The sequence below is a fragment of the Athene noctua genome, chromosome 2, assembly GCF_965140245.1.
Source record: "Athene noctua chromosome 2, bAthNoc1.hap1.1, whole genome shotgun sequence".
NCBI lineage: Eukaryota > Metazoa > Chordata > Aves > Strigiformes > Strigidae > Athene > Athene noctua.
The window spans coordinates 20,199,411-20,217,438 of NC_134038.1; the positions used below are offsets into that span (position 1 = coordinate 20,199,411).

General features: G+C 36.4%; 1 protein-coding gene across 4 annotated transcripts in view; it reads left to right on the forward strand.

Moving 5' to 3' along the window:
• NUDCD1 (NudC domain containing 1) overlaps nucleotides 1-18,028 on the forward strand; it is a 55,002-nt gene that overhangs the window by 27,124 nt on the left and 9,850 nt on the right. For all 4 annotated transcript variants that reach the window (XM_074898523.1, XM_074898521.1, XM_074898525.1 and 1 more), the window contains 3 exons: nucleotides 2,542-2,749; nucleotides 8,324-8,468; nucleotides 10,676-10,801. In XM_074898523.1, the coding sequence (XP_074754624.1) occupies nucleotides 2,542-2,749; nucleotides 8,324-8,468; nucleotides 10,676-10,801 (479 nt within the window). The remainder of the gene's footprint in view (nucleotides 1-2,541; nucleotides 2,750-8,323; nucleotides 8,469-10,675; nucleotides 10,802-18,028) is intronic.

Consider the following 18,028-nt stretch of genomic DNA (forward strand, 5'->3'; position numbering starts at 1 on the left):
ATTATGATAGGCTGCTCTCTCTTTTGTCTTAGAAAATAGCTTGTCAGTTTAGCATCTGTTTGGAAACTCTAGCAATAAATGTCTTCATATCTACCTTCCAGATTTTTATGTTTTTTTAAGGACAGATTGGCTTTTGTTTTGTTTGTTTTCACCCTGGGGAGTTGTATTGTCCATAAACTTAAATGAGAAGCTTTTTTGGATAGACCATTAAACAATTTTGTTGTCCTAAGAAAAAGGATATTTTACAAACAGAACTATACTAAGTTTTTACTAGCAGTTGGATTACTAAGGTAACACCTAAATTTAAACATCTGGCTGACTTACTCAAATTAAGAAACCAGACTTCTAGATGAGAGAGTTCAGTGTGGCACCCACTGACTCCCCCAATTAGTTGTTCATCTGAAAGCTCTCTGATGTGTAATTTACTCCTGCCTTTCTAAATTTAAAAAAAATCCAGCAAACAACTTTTTCTTTTTAAAGAATGAGAATCCTGTAAAAGACTATCTTCAGTGAAAAAACAGTTCAGAAAAAAAACTTCAGCAGAAGGCATCCATACTTTTTTTTTCTTTAAGATCAATACAAAATTAAGTATGGAAAAACCTATTAATAAAGTTGTTTTATCTTAAACATCACTGAGCTCTTACTGTCTATGTTTATGTAGTTGTGTTATTTCAGATCTCATCTTTTGCTTCTGAGTATGAGGCATTGGTTAATCAACCAATCCTAACTGCGTGATACTAGCACAGTCTCTGTGAATGGTGCAAAAATCTGTTCGGGAAACAATGCAAAAAGATCAATTTTCTGGAATGTATTAATGTTACACACTGTGATAACTGTGACGTACATATAATTGTGTTAAGAACAGTCTGTATGTATAAATTTTGAGGCAAAGGAGTTCTTCAGTGCACTGAACACCACAATGCAACGTCTGTGCAGTTGTCACCTGAATTAACAAGTTCAATGCTTTAAGGATTTTAATTGCTGCTTGAGTTGTATGCTAGGAGTGATTAAAGAAACACAGTAAAGACTACATGGCACTTAGCGTAGCTCATTTCATGCATGTATGTGCACTTACGATATTGCCAAAACCCAGAAATCTGTATTGGGTGGAGTACTGTTTGCAGCAATACCTTTAGAAAACTTCTCATGGCATAAGAATCTAATGGTAGAGAAAGTACTGAAACCTGAACTCCTAGTTTAGAGGGAACTCTAATATCTCTTTAAGAGAGAATTTATTTTGCTAAACCTAATGTAAGCTGCAGTTTTGGTTGCATGGTTATATAAAATTGTAGGCATAATATATACCAGATAATGAAACAAGATGTGCTAGCAATAGTACTCTATTTCTGATAGAAGCTTACAACAATAGATAAAGAAATACTAAGGCAGTTATGTTGCACATTGGTATTTTGGTTTTTAATGTGTTCTTTCATAGTCTCCTCTGCACATTTTTGACATGAGAAGGCTGTCTTGAAGATGGGGGAGAAGGGAAGTCTAAACTACTTTTTTGGTGTCACTCATTTTACTTATAAATTAAGATTTTTAATATCAGATACCATCTGTGTCAAAGTTCAGAATTTTGAATGCTGTCATATCTCAGATGCTAACAGTTTCTGGGAAGTGTATTTGTAGCACCTGTGACAGATCCATTGCAAACAGGAAACTCATGGTAATGGGCAACACTGTAAGAGTCCTTCCAGAGTCATGGTTGCTGATACGAACCTTAGATCAAGGAAATCTTGTATGGTACTGTGACAACTTGAGGGCTTCCAAAGGGTCTATCTGTACTTTTTCCTCTAAATAGGAAGGTAACATGTACAAGATTGCTCTTTAGAAAGTGAATGGATCTGTGTGTTTTCCATGACCAGCTGTGTACTACCCAGTCATGCTGTCATAGACTTCCTTTTGTATAAATATTTCTCTTAAAAGGCTACTTCTTATAGCAGTTTAATAATCAAGATAGACATCAGGCAGATCCTAGAACCAAGGGCAAAAGTCAGTCATTACCTCTGGGCAGGCAGTTTTGTTTTATCTCCATCAGCTGAGGCAGATGAAGACTATTTGGTCTTCTAAATTAATTTCTGTTGAATAGTCAGTCAAAAAATGTTCACATCTGTGAATGGCATATACTTCTGAGCATGCAGGCACTTGTTAGTACCACTTCACCTGATGTCTCTTCAACTAAATTATTAATCACTAATGTTTCAGTGTGTTTAAGTACATTTTGGTTATCAATTTTGTAATGCTACAATAAACTTAGAGTAATAGTTAATGCCCATTGTATAACTCTATCAGCATACTTGAGTATAGACATGAATATAAACCTGCTCCCTAGATGACAGACACAAACGAAACTTATTGCTAACAAAATGTTTCTCCATTTTATAATCAGAATATATTTTATGTAAATTGTTCAGAGTAAAAGTTAATTTTCACTTTTCCACAAACTTCCTATTCCCTGTCTCCCAACATTGCATGCTGTGGAATACAGGACAGCACTTGTAATCTAGTTTATATTTTTCTGCATGTTTCCAATTGTAGACCCTCTCTATTACTGGCAGCAGACTGAAGATGATGTGACAATAACAGTTCACATTCCTCAAGATATCACTAAGGATGACATAAAAGTGCTCTTTTCCCCTGATAACATATGTGTTACACTGAAAGACCAACCTCCTCTGATGGAAGGAAAACTCTATTCATCTGTGGACCATGAAAGCTGCACATGGATAATTAAAGAGAACAAAAGGTATTGTATGCCGTTTTTAGTTTTTCTGTTGATAAAAACTGATTTCAAAGTGTATACCCTATCTGACTTCTGGCCCCTGTGGGAATGGACTCATTTAGTGCTACACTCTGCATCTCTTCCTACAAGAATTTATCTCCTCTGCTGAAAACAGTTCACTGGCTTTTGCAATGCTGTCTCACAATACCATTTCTTTAGCTAATTGTGAAAGTAATTCCTTCCTCTTACAGTTACTTGCTTGTAAACTGTGTGTCCAGCTATTTTCTACAACACAGAACAACCTTTCCAAAATAATAAATTGTTTTATTTCAGAAAAAAAGGCATTATGTCTAACTGTCTGTACTGACAGCTAAATCTGTATCAAACTAGGAAATCGAGAGTTTCTACTAGTAAGCTGTGAAGCAGTTCTTTGCAGGATTAGGGATACGTTGATGCTCATAATGCTTAACCTCCTTACAGTATTTTCACATGTTTTGCCTGTGTTTATTGGCAGCCAGAGTTAATGTCCTGTTTGTACGGCTACCTGGTTTTATTATTCTCAAAGTGATAATCTTGTCCATTCAATTCTAGTGGATCACAGTGGAAAAGTGAATAGGTAAACTGTTAAATGATTTTCATAAAGATAGTGTATCATATAGTTATGAAATTTTGGTAATAAATTCAGTAAGTAAATTCAGTAATATTTTGTAATACTGAAGAAAAACTTCATTTTTTCCAAATAGCCAGAAAATTAGTCTCTTTAATGTTCAAGTAGGGATTTGTGCATAAGTCCACAGCTATTAGATATTGATATGTATAGACTTAGTACAAGATAGTTGTCCATGTTCTTCAAAGAGAATACTTGTAATATCTGTGAGTTTAGGCATCCATACATTTCTGCGCTACAGGTGAAGTATTCTAACCAATTCTGGCCATCTATACATTTGGTAGTTATTGTGGCCTTAGTTAATATCACAGCTATTATAATAAATATGTAATCACAAAAGCAGTTCAGAGTAGTAGGAATGTCCATACTTAAATAAGAATGAATTTAAATCAGTTGTTTTTCAGTGCCTGTTACAGTATTAAATTTGTGAGATTTCTTTTTCTTTTCTTAAACTTGTTAGAGGCCATATTACAGAAGTGGGCTACAGGATGAAAAGTTAATCTTTTTTTATCTGGCTACCTCTGGTACTCCTTTTAAGATATAGAAGCTATTTGGATATAGAAGGCATTTGTGCCAGTTTGTTCTGAGCTGCCACTGTAATGTGTTGACCTGTCAGAGTTCAATACTCTCCGACCAAGTTTTTTTAAATATTCCACACATGGAGAGTGTAATGATCGAATTTATTTGAAGAGAGTTGATGTCACACAGAGTTTCTGATTTAGCAGGGTGATACAAAATACACTGAAAACTTGACACAAATCAAAGTTACAGTTAGCAAAATATAGCAATTGCAATACATGGTTTAGTCACCATACCGATATGATTTCCATTACCAGTCTCTGTAATATGCTCACCCTCACAACACTTGGCATCCCTAATTGCCGGAAAGGAGCAAGTGGCTTGAAGCCAGCTCCAGCCCATTGCTCTCTTCCAAATTCTTTGGCTGTCTAATTTTTATACTGTGCCTGGGCTGAGCAGTGTATTCACTCCCCCCCTGCTGGTCTGGCTAACTCCAGGAGATATTCATACTCCTTTCATGAACTCAAGAAGCATTTACATCACTGGTTGATCCACTCAGCTGTTGATAGCCACCCTTTGTCTTGAGATAAGGTCAGCTTCTTTGCATTGTTTCCTGAGGGTCATGGGCACATCCCCTTGCCAGCCTCCAACAGGAATCTTCCATTTTAGTGGTTTGTTCAGTGAATCACATTCCACCCCTAAGGTTTAGTCTGTCACAAGCTCTGTGACATGTAACACTGGTTGCAGACTGAAAACAGCTTGTATTGATCGTTCTGTAAATACAGAACTACAGGCTAAGTTCTGAACCAAAGAAATTATTTAAACATGAGATAAAGTGTGGCAAAAGGGATACAGGCTGATAGGGGAGGGGGAATGCAAGGAAATGGGTCAATAAGTTAAACTGTTTGAAGTTTCATAGTTTAGATATGGTTTATGATGGAATTTGTCTTGGATCTTCCAACAAGCATAAGAAAAGCAACCAGGTCTGTCAGTATATAATACGTATCTGGACATTTACTGCTTTTGCTCTCTTCTAGGATAAAGTAATCAGCCACTATTTCTTGAAACAAGCAGGTTTGGTTAAATGTTGCTTAAAGAGTAATTTCCGTTTATGGTATCATCGTGAAAAAATGTAAGGAGAAAGGAGTTGTTTCTGTGGAAATAGAGGTATTTCCTTTAAATAAGATAAAAATCCATTTTTCTCACTGAGAAAATTTTGCAAATACTCTGTGATAAAGAACATAAATTTGGCAAAATATAAACTTGCCTATATCACTAATCATATTTGTCTTTTATCCAAATCAAAACCAAACGCAAAACATATCACACGAGCTACTATGAAGAAAGTTAACTCTATCCCAGCCAAAGCCAGTACATGAGTGCAACAAAAGTACTTAAATCTATTAACTAGATTTAAGGATCAATAATTTCTTTGGTTAAGAAAAACTCTGCCTTGAAGTTCCTAATGTAGTAATGTCAACAGTATACCTACCTCCTGGACATGGGACAGGGGTGAGGGGAATGCATTAGTGGTGTCCATTTCCAAGGCATTTTGATATGTCTTCTGTTGTTCTCTGCTTGGTCTCTTCTTTTCTAATACCAGTCATTAATATCCAATATAGTTTTACTTTGAAGCACTGTGGGTTCTGAAAAATATAAATACCAGATAACAGTATTTGCTACTTGCATTACAGTCCATTTTGCATTTAACATAAACTAAACTTACTAATGAAAACTTCTGAGTTCTTATTTCCTGACTTTTTTTAGGTTTTGAACTTTCTTTGATTGAGTCACCAAATACTTGCTCTGAGCAAAAATGTACAGGTGTTAAAAGAAATTCCTAATAATCTAGTAGTGTAGAAGTTGTTGTGGCTGTGCATTCGGCAATAAAATATGATTGTGCTGTAGTGATTTCTTCTGAAGAAAAACTGTCCCTTTGGCCATGCATATTTCTTGGAAATCTTATTTTTGACTCCAGCAATTCAAGAATCAAATTTCAGCGACATCGTTTTGTAAAAAAATCTTTCAGTCTGTCTTACCTTTTGTTTTAAATTCAGCGCTGCTTTGGGTTTTTTTCCCTTTTTGCTGTAGATTTATTACTGTTTTTACACTTCAGTTATTCTAGATGCAATATATTGTAATAAAGGTAATCATACAATAGGAAAATTTCAGGAGTTTTTTACCCAGATAGAGCTTTAGAGCAGGGCAGATGGTTTTATTGATCCCCTTCACTTTTCAGTATCTAATACCTATTTTATGAGAGTGCGTGCACTTCAGTTTTCTGTCTCAGAGTCCCAGTTCAAGAAATAATTTCTGCATATGTGAAGCTTTCTGATAATAAAAAAAGCCTGTAACTTTTTGTGTAGTTCAGATCTGTCCTTGGGTCTCCATTTGACATTTTTGGTCTGCAGTTTCCAGTTTTGTTTCCTCTCAGAGGTTTTGAGATGCACAAACTTTATTCTTATAAACCTGAACCAGCATGCAGTAAGTGGGGAGAATACAGATTTGTTTCAATGGTACAGTAGTGTTCCCAGCCATAATGTTATGGAAAATATGGCCATCTAAGGAGGTATTTTGAGAGGACTCAGTGAACAATAGACTTTATATTAACCATAGCTTTCTGACACTCAAGTCTGAGTTTCAGGTAGAAAAAAGGAAAAAAAAAACCCAAAAGTCATTATAGTTTCAAATTACAACTTGTAAATATATACATTTTCACTACTGTTCCCCATGTATGGAAATTGGGGAGTAGTGTTGAAGGTTTGAGATACTGTATCTTATGATTGTTTTGCATATTGCTTTGTATGTAATACTATGATAATTACCATCATAATAGTTGAAAATACAAAGTGAAAAACAGATATGGTAGAGATAATACTGACTCTGAGTGCTTAGTCAAGCTTGATATTTTTCATTATTGCATTGTTTAAACTTCTATATGAAGTGTACAGGTGTGTAGACCTTGTGAGATTTGGTTATAATAATAAAACTAGTGTGACATTTTCTGCAAGGCATTCCCAGTTAAAATTTTTTTCGATTTCTTTTGATAGTCATATGGTTTATTTTTAGGTAGTCCTGCAAGGAGCAGGGATTTGGACTCCATGATCCTTCTGGGTCCCTTCCAACTTAAGATATTCTATGATTCTGTGATTTTTCCTTAAGCTTCCCTCATCAAAAGTCTTGGCTTTTTCCCAAAAGGTTAGTTATAAAAGATAGTTATTCTCCAAAAGTATTAAATAGAGGGACTAATATTTGTATAGAGATTATACTAATACTATATACTAAAATGGGACTTTTCATTCATTGATTATTAGATATAATGGTGAAAAATAACTCCACTGAGTAACTCAATTTTTTTATTACTCAATTGAGTGAGCAATATTGCATGAGTCTCAGACTTCTATTTAATGGGAAACAGTAATTACACATTTTGAAATAGTAAGTTGCACTCTGTTATTAATGTCTAAAGGTATAGCAATGCCACTTCAACTCTGTTGGTTAAAAGTCGAAAATGTGCTCCAGATGTCTTCTGTAAAAGTCTGCTATTTCTAATACCAATGTAATTGCTTCAGGAACTGATTCAGAATTCACCGAATAGTTATTGCTTTAATGCAGGAGTTAGTAACTTGGAAGGTGTTCCTGTTCTGTCAGGTAAAAGACTGTCATTGCAGAAATGACATAAAAGTAAATATTATAAAACTAACTCTCATTTTATCATTATATCCATGTGTTGGTCTAACGCAATAATTAAATAGAATGAAATGTGTTGGTACTAAGTCTCTTGTTTTCTATTTGGTTAGTCGTTCCTGATGGTTATACAAGGTTGTCTTCAATTTGTTTGTGGTTTTTTTATAGGTTACAGAAATCACACCTCTTCTGAGATATGATTTTAGATACACAATGTAGATAATTAACTATTGTGGTATTTCTGAGGTCTATAAAATACAAATGTTTTTGTCCTAGATGTTATATAAAGGTAGTGCACACTTAAGTAGCCCTATTAAGCACTTCATAGGTTTCAGATAAACCTCTGTAGGTACTCTGTAGTTCTGTTACTCTTTGAATAGATTTCTTTACAGGTGATCTACAGTATTTAAACTATTTTAATAAGACTGCTTCAGGGGAAACTGCATTTGCATTGAAAACCCTGAGGACACTTACATTAATACATTTTCTCTGTTCTTAAACTTTTAAAAATCTCATGTCATTGGTCTGTTTTTCTTCGGAATATTTTCTGTTAGAATAGTTTATTTTATAAATTGAATGCTAATGGTTTCTGTTATGTGATTTTCATTATTATTTCAGTTTGGAGAGAAGAAGTGCTCAAACCTACATTTAGAGCTTTTTGACTAATGTGAGAAATGGATGCAGTATTTTCGTGTACTACTGTTTGTATTCTATTTGCATTTTAGTTTGGAAGTTTCTCTAATTAAGAAAAATGAGGGACCCCGGTGGCCAGAGCTAATAGTTGGTGACACAAGAGGAGAATTCATTATGGACATTTCCCAATGCTCTGAAATAACTGAAAGCCTGATGCATCTTACCTCTGAAGTAATGGTAAGGAGCTGAAAATAAAACATTTAAAATTCTTGTACATTTGCATATTGCCTTCTCCTGATATCCTAATTTGCACTTCATTGACAGAGCTTATCTGTCCATTTACTATTCAGAATTCTAACTCTGCATTCATTTTCAACTGAAACTTTTAACAAACTAATGACACTAGAGTTGTGAATATACTTTGAACACTAATATAATCTTCACTGGGGACTGTATTTAGCTTATGATAGCGTCTGCACCAAAACAGAAGTTTGATTAAGCATTGAAGATAAACTTTGTTCCCACCACTTATGTGGCAGTTTCTTTTAACGTAGTTGATTTAAGTAATTTTTAATCTTGTTTAGCAATAGGTTAGCAACACTTTTATACTGTCTTCCTAGGAATACTATACTTGACTTATAAACCGTGAGTGTAAATGACACTTTAAAAAGGAAAATTTAGGAAAGCATAAGTATGACTCGTTAACTCTCTGGCATTATTGTTATACAAGGAGTCTACTTAAACCAAAATAAAATGTAATTTTTAGCTGTTGTTTGCTTGATACTTCCCCTTTTGGTTTAATTAGAAAATGGCATCTCGTCTCAAACTTGTGAAGTGTGACTCTCTGTGGGTCTTGATATATTACTTTTGGATTATTACTTTTTTTAATAAGGCTGAAAAGTGTTATTAAAATAAACTGTTTAGTGCTATAAATTGATTTCTTCCCTCTCACCCCCACTATCTGTGGGCAAGATATTGTAGTACACCTTTTGACCATGGATTTATTGGGAACTTAAAATTTCTTTTCTTTTGTAACTCATACTGAGCTTAAAGTGTGAAAAAAAAAAAAAAAAAAATAATCAACTTTTCAGTATGTGTGCAACAATGATCACGTAAAAAAAAAATTATTTCCTTAGGGAACTGTTCATTTAAATAAATGTCATGTATTTTGTTATACTCGAACTTCAGCTACATATATATAAAAAAGGGATGGATTCTTTTTGGTCATCTCAATTGCTTGTGGTAATGATGTTTACCTGTAAGGTTTTTTAAAAGCCACCCAATAAAACAGTAAACCAGAGGGGAACCCCAAAGTCTAGCCTATAAAGAGACAGATACCCTATGTTAAGTCTTGTGGAGTATATTAAGCCTGCAATATATGACACTCAATTTTCCTGGTTTCTGTCATTTAAGCATGTTTCTTTATCTCTTCATGTTTGTTTTCTTTGGACTTAAATTGTCTTACAATTAAAAAAAAAAAAAAAGTGCTGATCTCTTTCTCTTTGTGGACTAAACCAAAATAAAGTTCTTGATAATCAGCTGAAATGGTTGAAGAAATGAGCACAGGAACTCAAGAACTTCTCCCTGTCAGATGAATTGAGTCAGTACCCAGTCTGATCTTTCCTTACAAATTCTGTTTGGCCTCAGCTTTCAGCTTATATTAGTTGTCAAGACGGTGTCTTTTTTGTTCAAGAAGCAACATTAGTTCATACTTAACAAGGAAGCGTGTATTTTTGTCTTCTGTTAAATAAAGGTCCCTTTCAGTTATCATGAAATTAGTTCTTTAAATATATGATAAAGGTAACATAGCTTTGTGATTTTGAAAATTCTCCAAGGAAGATGTCATTAGCAAAAGTAAGCTGTTTCTGTCTACAGTAGCGTTGTATCTTCCTCTCAAATTAGTTGTAAAAGTGACATTTTTTTCTTGTTTTGAGTGCATTAAAAATATACATAACAAATTATTAATTTTAAATAATTATTAGCAAAGCTAAAAGGAGGCATGTATTTAGAGCTACTTGTAGAATGACTTAATCCATTTTTTAAATAGCATTTCTGATGGGAATCTAAAAGAAGCTTACACTAATATAAATTTCCTAAACCTGCATAAGTTTTCAGGCTTGTATACTTTTGTTACTTACAGAAGGGAACTTTTTTTCCATGTTTTAGTGGCTTATGTACCTTTCCTTAAACTGAAACAGATTTTGTTGTACCTACTACTCATGCTGTCCTCCACAGCAGAAATGGTTTTGTTCATTTTGAGTAAGTACATAATAGTTTGATCTTTAAGTATGTAAGGATATGCAAATGATTCTTCCTTTTCTGTTGAACTTTTTTTGTTATGAAAAGGAATAGATAGATAGATAGATAGATAGATAGATAGACAGACAGACAGACATTCAGTTGCTTGGATTTCCAGTGTAGTTCATTGTCTTTTTTTATTTCAGAATCCAAACCCTGAAAAGGAAAACCCACCTTGTAATGCTCAAGAATTAGAAGAATGTGATGCTTTTCTTGAAGATAGTGCAAGCTTGTGCAGATTTGATGGTGATACCTTGAAAGTCACTCATGTAGTAAGTGCTGCAAAATTGCAGAAATATTTAAAAACATTTTTTAATGATATGCAAGTTGAATTCTATTATCAGAACAAAAATCTGTGCAAACTCTTGAAAACACAAGTTTCTTCCATAAGTAAAATCACAGCAGCAACAGAAATTATCAACTGATATGTTCTTCAGTGTCATTTTAATATAAAAACAAGGCTCCTTTTAATCCGATTTTTAAAAAATATGTATCTTCACAGGTGAGCCATTTGAAAAAGCAAAATTATGTCAGAATAATTATAAGGAAGGGGTCTTTTTCAGTGGCATAAAATTCTTCTAGATTCCTTAGCTTGCATTTTTCTCAGTAACTTTTCGGATAACCTGTCAGAAAGTCGATGCATTTTACTAAGGAGCTGGAGCATAGATCACCTGATGCTACTTGTTTGTCAGTCACACTGGAAATAACAGATTGTAAGCAAAATGCTTTGATGGAAGGCTTGATCTGGGTTATAAGCATCTTTGACTAAGAACAGTAAGTTAGGACTTAATCTGGTCCATTGACTAAAGTAGGAAACAAAATAATCATATGAAATCATCACAGATTAAGTTGTCATCTTGGTGCTTTGTTTGGGTTTGGGTTTTTTTTCAAGATGGCTCTACTAAGCTTGTAATAAACATGAGTGGTGCACCTCATCACTACCTTGTGTCATGCAAAGTACTTATAGGATAATCTGTTTTTCACAGAAAATGTCATAGTTACAGGTCAAGATTTTGAACCAGTTTATAATTTCCCATTTCCTCAGAAAAGCTCTAGAGGTCTTAAGTCTGTGTCTTGCAGATCTTGGTTTGTTCTTTTTCTTGAAAAAAACCCACCTTTTTCATTTGGCAGTATAGATGCATATGCGTATGTCTGTATGTGTGTGTACGTGTATGTATGCCTGTACATGCATCTGTTCTGCCAAAGAAAAAAAGATTAATTTTAAAGGCTAGCATGTTTCACCAAGAAAGTAGTCTGTTTTGTGGGTATATGTGTTGTGATAGTTAACATTTGTCAGAAGACAAAACCTGTAATTTTATAGCAACTCAGCTCAAATGGATTTTAGCTGTTCAATGATGTGTTGTAAGAGAACAAGAGACAGCAGGCATAAGTAGAAACAAGAGGCTCAAACTGGATGGAAGGAGAAACTTCCACGCCATCATTGTAGCATGGATCAGGTTGCTTAGTAAGGTTGTGCAACTGCTGTCCTTGAGGTTTTCAAGACCAGACGGGATAAATTTCTGAATAACTTAGCCTAAAATACTGTGTCTTGCCTTGAAAGGTAAGAAGTTTGTGCCCCAGGAGATATTTTACAGGCCAGGACGAGTATGATACCACACGATCAAGAAAAGCAGATCTCACAATACTGCATTCTAGCAGGCAGTAAGATATTGTGGAGCAAGTGTGAACTCCGGGGTGTTTGTAAAGAGCTCTTAAAAATGGGTGGCATAAAAGTAATCCGGAGGCTAATGTGTGTAAAATATTATGGTCAAAGGAATAAATACCGTGGGTAGGAAATTTTCATGCACGTATAACCTGCTCTAGCTGACCCTGCTTTGAGCAGGGAGGATTGGACTAGAATACCTCCAGAAGTCACTTCCAGCCTCAGCTATGTGATTTTGTGGTTTTGGTCTTTGTTGGAGGACATAGGAACATGAATAATTCAGTAGATTTTTCACCATACAGGAATATATTTTCATTTTGATTTAGTACTTTCAAATTGCTTGGGATTTTTTTGGTAGCAGTTCAGTGGCCTATTTCCTTAAGAATTGTTGCTGATACATTTTTTCTCCTTTGTAGTAAACCATCATCAGTAGGATACAGTTCTAATATGTCTTTTTCCTCTTTAAGTTGGAGAGAAATTTGTGAAATGTATGTTCAGAATCTTAGAGAATCGAAGACCGTGAAATATGTATATAGGAACATTTCCCATCTTGAGTTATAACTTAAGGAAATAAAACATTGATAATGTATTGATATCTGTTCTATAGAGACTTGTTTCTGTTCTTCGTGATGTTTTCTAGTGCATTTCAATGGCAATGATCCAGCTGAAATAAAACAACCAGCAATTTTTGTCAATTACATTGCTATACTGTCCTGTTCTTGTGTGGCAAAATTACATTTGTCTCCTCTAGCTCAAATGCAGTTGTGAAGTTTTTCCTATAGAGAAATACTTGCTTTATTAATGTAAGTTCTTTAAGTTAGGTCCTCAGTGGTGGCCTAAATTCCAGTGTATTGTGTTGAAACTAGAGATACATGATGGACAATTGTTTTTGCTGTAGAGGGGAAGGGGCTTTGTCAGGTCAAGTATAGGCTGCCTAAAAACACTACCTTATTTCTGGAACTGCTTGCAGTAGCATTTGCAAGATAACGTTTGCCTTCTGTGTTCTGCAGATTAATATGTATACTACCATATGCTTGAGTTCTGTATTATGATAAAACCAGTTGCAGGCACATGTATGACAAAATGCACAGAAATTAGTAGTTAAAAAATTGCTGAAAGATGTCTGAAGTATAAAGTGATGCTGTGTGCCTGCAATGGGGAAGCCCAGGTATCCAGATACTTAGTAGAATTGGGATGCCTTAAGGGAAGAGGACGCTACTTGGTTTTTAGATGCAAAAGAAGAGAGTATTCCCCGTGATTTGTGGAGCAAGCAGAAAATAGGAAAAATGGACTCTGTAAACCTAGGTCTTTGAATAGCTAATTGCAGTAGGTAGTTTCAGAGATCAGTTGATCTGTGGCAGAAGACGTGTTTTGGTTGATAGATGGATTATGGAAACACAACAGAAGAAGTTCCGTTCATTTGCCACTAGCTGACATATAAGGTCTCTCTTTCCTTGCTCGTGCGCCTATATAGAAGCATGACCTTGGTTAACTAAAACGGCATGTCATGTATTTGTGCATGTTTGTTGGAGTGGAGATGCTCTAGTGATGATAGAACAAGAGAAGAGGCAAGGCTTTCCTCAAGAGCTTTTCTGGTTCTGGATGCTTTGCCTGAATAACTGCTTCAGGTTGCATGTTTTTCATTGCAGTTCAGTTTCTCATGTTCTGACAACACTCATAAAAACTTCTTTTGCATTTGGGCTCTCTGTCCAAGTCATCTGTATCTCTGTTGCATGTAAAATAGGCAGCTAATGCAGCTTAAATAGCATTTATTGGATTTTTCAAAATAAAAAAATTACTTCTGGGGGAAAAAAGTAATCAAAGTTCAGAACTACTTTGCTGAGGTGCTATACATTTACAATATTTCTCTACATATTCCACAAACTTACTAAAACCTGGAAAAAAAACTTAATTCCTTTAGACTGTTAGAAATGGTTTGCAATGTAAAAATTAACAATAGCTAAGTAACATGACACTTGCACTTATCATATATGTAATAATGTTATTGTTAGGACACACGTAGATTTAAATTGCATGTTGGGTGTTTTGTTTATTTAACTACAGATGTTTATTTTTACTAAAATAAAAAATTTGATGTTTGTAAAACTCCCACATTTCTGACATGGTACCTCTAAAAGGATATATTTTTAAAATTCTGATGTGTGCAATTCTAAATAAGGGATTTACAAAATACTGAGTGCTTCACCTTTAAAAATATGTGTAGTTGCTGTTGAAAGACATGCACAATTTACTCAGTGCTGTCTGCTATAAGGCTTACTTCTTGTCATATGTAAATAACTAGTATACTGTTGTACCTTTGGCTGAAAATGGTGATTGCTGGTGACTTCAAAGCTACTGTTGTGCTTAATGTTGGGGTTTTACTGTGGTGTCATAAATATTTGTGCAGTTTTTGATTCTCTATGAAACTACTTCCTCAGTGCAAAGCAGTTTCATAAAAGTTGATTCCTCAGAGTCTAGCCCTCTCCCTTATCTAAAGGACTGATGCATAATGAAGTGAGCTGTGGATGAGTGCTCTGCCTGTTATCCATCTCAAGGATGCTTCATTTCTGTCAGCTCAGATACAGTAAGAAAGAGGAGACACCTATGCACCATGCCTCAGCTTGTAGAGCTGTATTGGGTGTTTGTACCCAAATGTTGGCAGCAGGGCAGCTGCAGAGGTGGTCTCTGCAAGAAGAGGCTGGGGCTGCCCTGTGCCATGCACAGCTGGTTCCAAACAGCTACAGTGGGCCCACTGTAGGACACAGCTGAACCCATCAGGGATGCTGGTGGCCCCTCGGGGAAAATATACTTGAGAAAGGGCAAAAAATGCTGTGCAGCAGCAGTGAGAAGGAGGAGTAAAAAAAATATGAGAGAAACAGCACTGCAGGCACCAAGAATAGTGAAGAAAGAGGAGGGGGAACAGGTGCTCCAAGTGCCAGAGCAGAGATTCCCCAGCAACCCATGAAGAGCAGTATGGTGAGTCAGCTTGTCCCCCTGCAGCATGTGGAGGACCATGGTAGAGCAGATATCCATGCAACATCCCATGAAGGACCCCACACTACAGCAGGTGGATGTTCCCTTGATAAAGCTGCAGCCAGTGGAGAGCTCACACAGGAGCAGGCTCCTGGTAGGAGCTGTGGCCCGTGGAGCAGAGCTCACACAGGAGCAGGTTTTCTGGTAGGAACTATGGCTCATGGAAGACCCGTGCTGGAGCAGTCTATTCCTGAAGGACTGTACCCGTACCCCGTGGAAAGGACCCATGTTGGAGCAGTTCTTGAGGAACTACAGCCCATCGGAAGGACCCATGTTGGAGCAGTTCATGAAGGGCTGTATCCCATGGGAGGGACCCCATGCTGGAGCAGGGGAACAGCAAGAAGAGGAAGGAGCAGCAGAGATGAAGTGTTAAGGACTGACTGCAACCCCATTCCCCATCTGCCTGCATCACTCTGGTAGTGGGGGTGGTAGAGGAATCAGGAATGAAGGAATGAAGTTAAGCCAAGGAAGGTGTGTGGGGAAGGGTTTTTTAAAATCTTTGTCGTTGTTCCTCATCATCCTACTTTATTTTTAATTAGCAATAAATTAAATCAGTTTTCCTCAAGTAAAGTCTATTTTGCCCTTGACAGTAGAATTGGTAAGTGATCTCCCCATCTTTATCTTGATCCACGAGCTTTTTCATCTTAGTCTCCCCTGCTGTCCTGTTGAGGGGGGGGGGAGTGAGAGAGCGGCTGCATGGGTGTCTGGCAGCCAACTGAAGTCAAACCCACCTGTCCTGGTTTTGGCTGGGATAGCTCAAGAAAAATTAACTCTATCCCAGCCAAAGCCAGGACACCACCACAGTAACTTAGTTCATATCCAGTTTGAAAGGCAGTAGCTGTTTGACATGTAAGCACAGCCAAAGCTCAGGATTAGTTACTGACTGTTCTACCTCATACTCAACAAAGCAGGTAGGGATTAATCGGAGGGAAGAACTTAAGAAGAGATGTTTTTTACAAGGAGTTCTGGGAAAGAGTACCTTGTGGAAATGTAATTCCAGTCTGTATGAAGTCAAGCTTCATTTCCTTCTGGTGCTCTGGGAACAACTTGCTTTTCTTACCTGGGAGGTCAGGGAATGAAATAGAAGTAATAACGATGACTTGTGGAGATCAGCAAAACAGAGGTCACATTGACGAAAAATGGCTGAGAAGGCTGGCCCTTCTAGCAGGTTCTTCTGGTCAAATCATACTGTAACTGACTGTCCATGGCCCTGTGGAGTGTCATCACATCAGTGTGTCTTGATGCACAATTCCCATGATTGACTTTTTCCCAGGTGTGAAAAGCAGGTGCCACTGTGAGCATGCAGTGGGGGCCCATGTGAGTGAGTCTTGAGCTGAATGTATGAGAAATCTTGTTTCCTTTCTCAGGTTGTTTCCCCTTCATTCTGCCTGTTTTTCCTGTGCTTAGAGGTGTGTTCCACTCACCTTTGGTGTCATCTGCCTAACCTCTTCTGACTTCTTACCTTTTCCAGATTTTAAGGAGTTTGAGGGACTAGAACTGCATACTTTCTCTTTTTGCTCAGTACATTGCACCATAATAACGCCTGCCTCTTGTTTTCTTTTTTTTTCCTTAAGGCATCTTATTAGTTATCTTGACATTATCTTCATTAGTGTTTCTTTGCCTCTTAGTTGCTTAGAAAATTAGTAACCCACATTTCATGACTGCATCTGGCCCTAATGGAGATAGGATTATTTCATCTCTTTTGTAGCTTTAATAAAACTGAAGAATTTGTATGCCTGTTGAATGGCATAGTAATAGAAGGCTGTTTTGAAGTTGAGCCATTAGACTTGAACATAATCAGCTGAAATAACTGTATTAGTTCTGCCATAGACTGTATGACCTCAAGTTAACAAATTTCTGTGTCTTGATAGCTGCTGTTTCTGTCCACTGGATCTTATGTTAAGATTAAATTAGGGTCTTCAAGGCAGACACCCCATCCTGTGATATTTGTACAATGGTAGAATAAAAGGCTTGCTGTTCATAGTTATTGTCACAATACCTGTAATAGAGTGCTGTGACAACTGTTTAAGAACAATTAGTCAACAACTGTCAGCATCTGAGATGCTCATTGAGAAGTGATGCATCGTGCTATGTATTAGAGTGTAATCCTGCATGTTGCTGTTGCAGACATAGCTTCTGGATATAAAAAATAGTTCAGACATATTTGTTCATCTGGTAACATGAACAGTATAGATCAGCTGCAAGTACAAACAGGAATTCCTGATCATCCTTTTCTTGATGGACATTAAGGGAACAGATTGTTCTCTCCTCTTTGTGCATTTGCTAGTCATAGCGCTACATTAGAAGTATTGCTGTTAACTTCATTAAAGAAGGCTTTACATAGATGTTACGACCTGGACTGGAAGCCCAGGGACTTGTAAAGGTTCATGATCCCCTTGAGTTAAATTGAAGTGAAACGACACCCAACAACCAGTTAAAATGTTTTACTTGTGGTAGAAACATCTTTAACTTAGTAAAAAGATAACAAGGGATGTGGTCTCTTATTGATAAATCTATAGGAAAGGATCCAGATCACCACCCCAGGTTCCAGCATTGTCTCACGTCTGGTAATCTTGGGTGGTGGTACACACACAGCAAAGTTTTCTGTTGCCTTTTAAGTTCATCTGATGGCTGATTTGCATACTAAATAAGGAGAGCCAGGTTTTAAATGGACTCATTATCATGAGAGATGAGGAAAGGTGGAACATGGGTTCTTCTCAGGCATTGAGAGGGTATGGACTGCATTAACCCTTTCATCCAATTGAAATTGATGGTTGCAATCTCCCCCTGCCACTTTTACCTT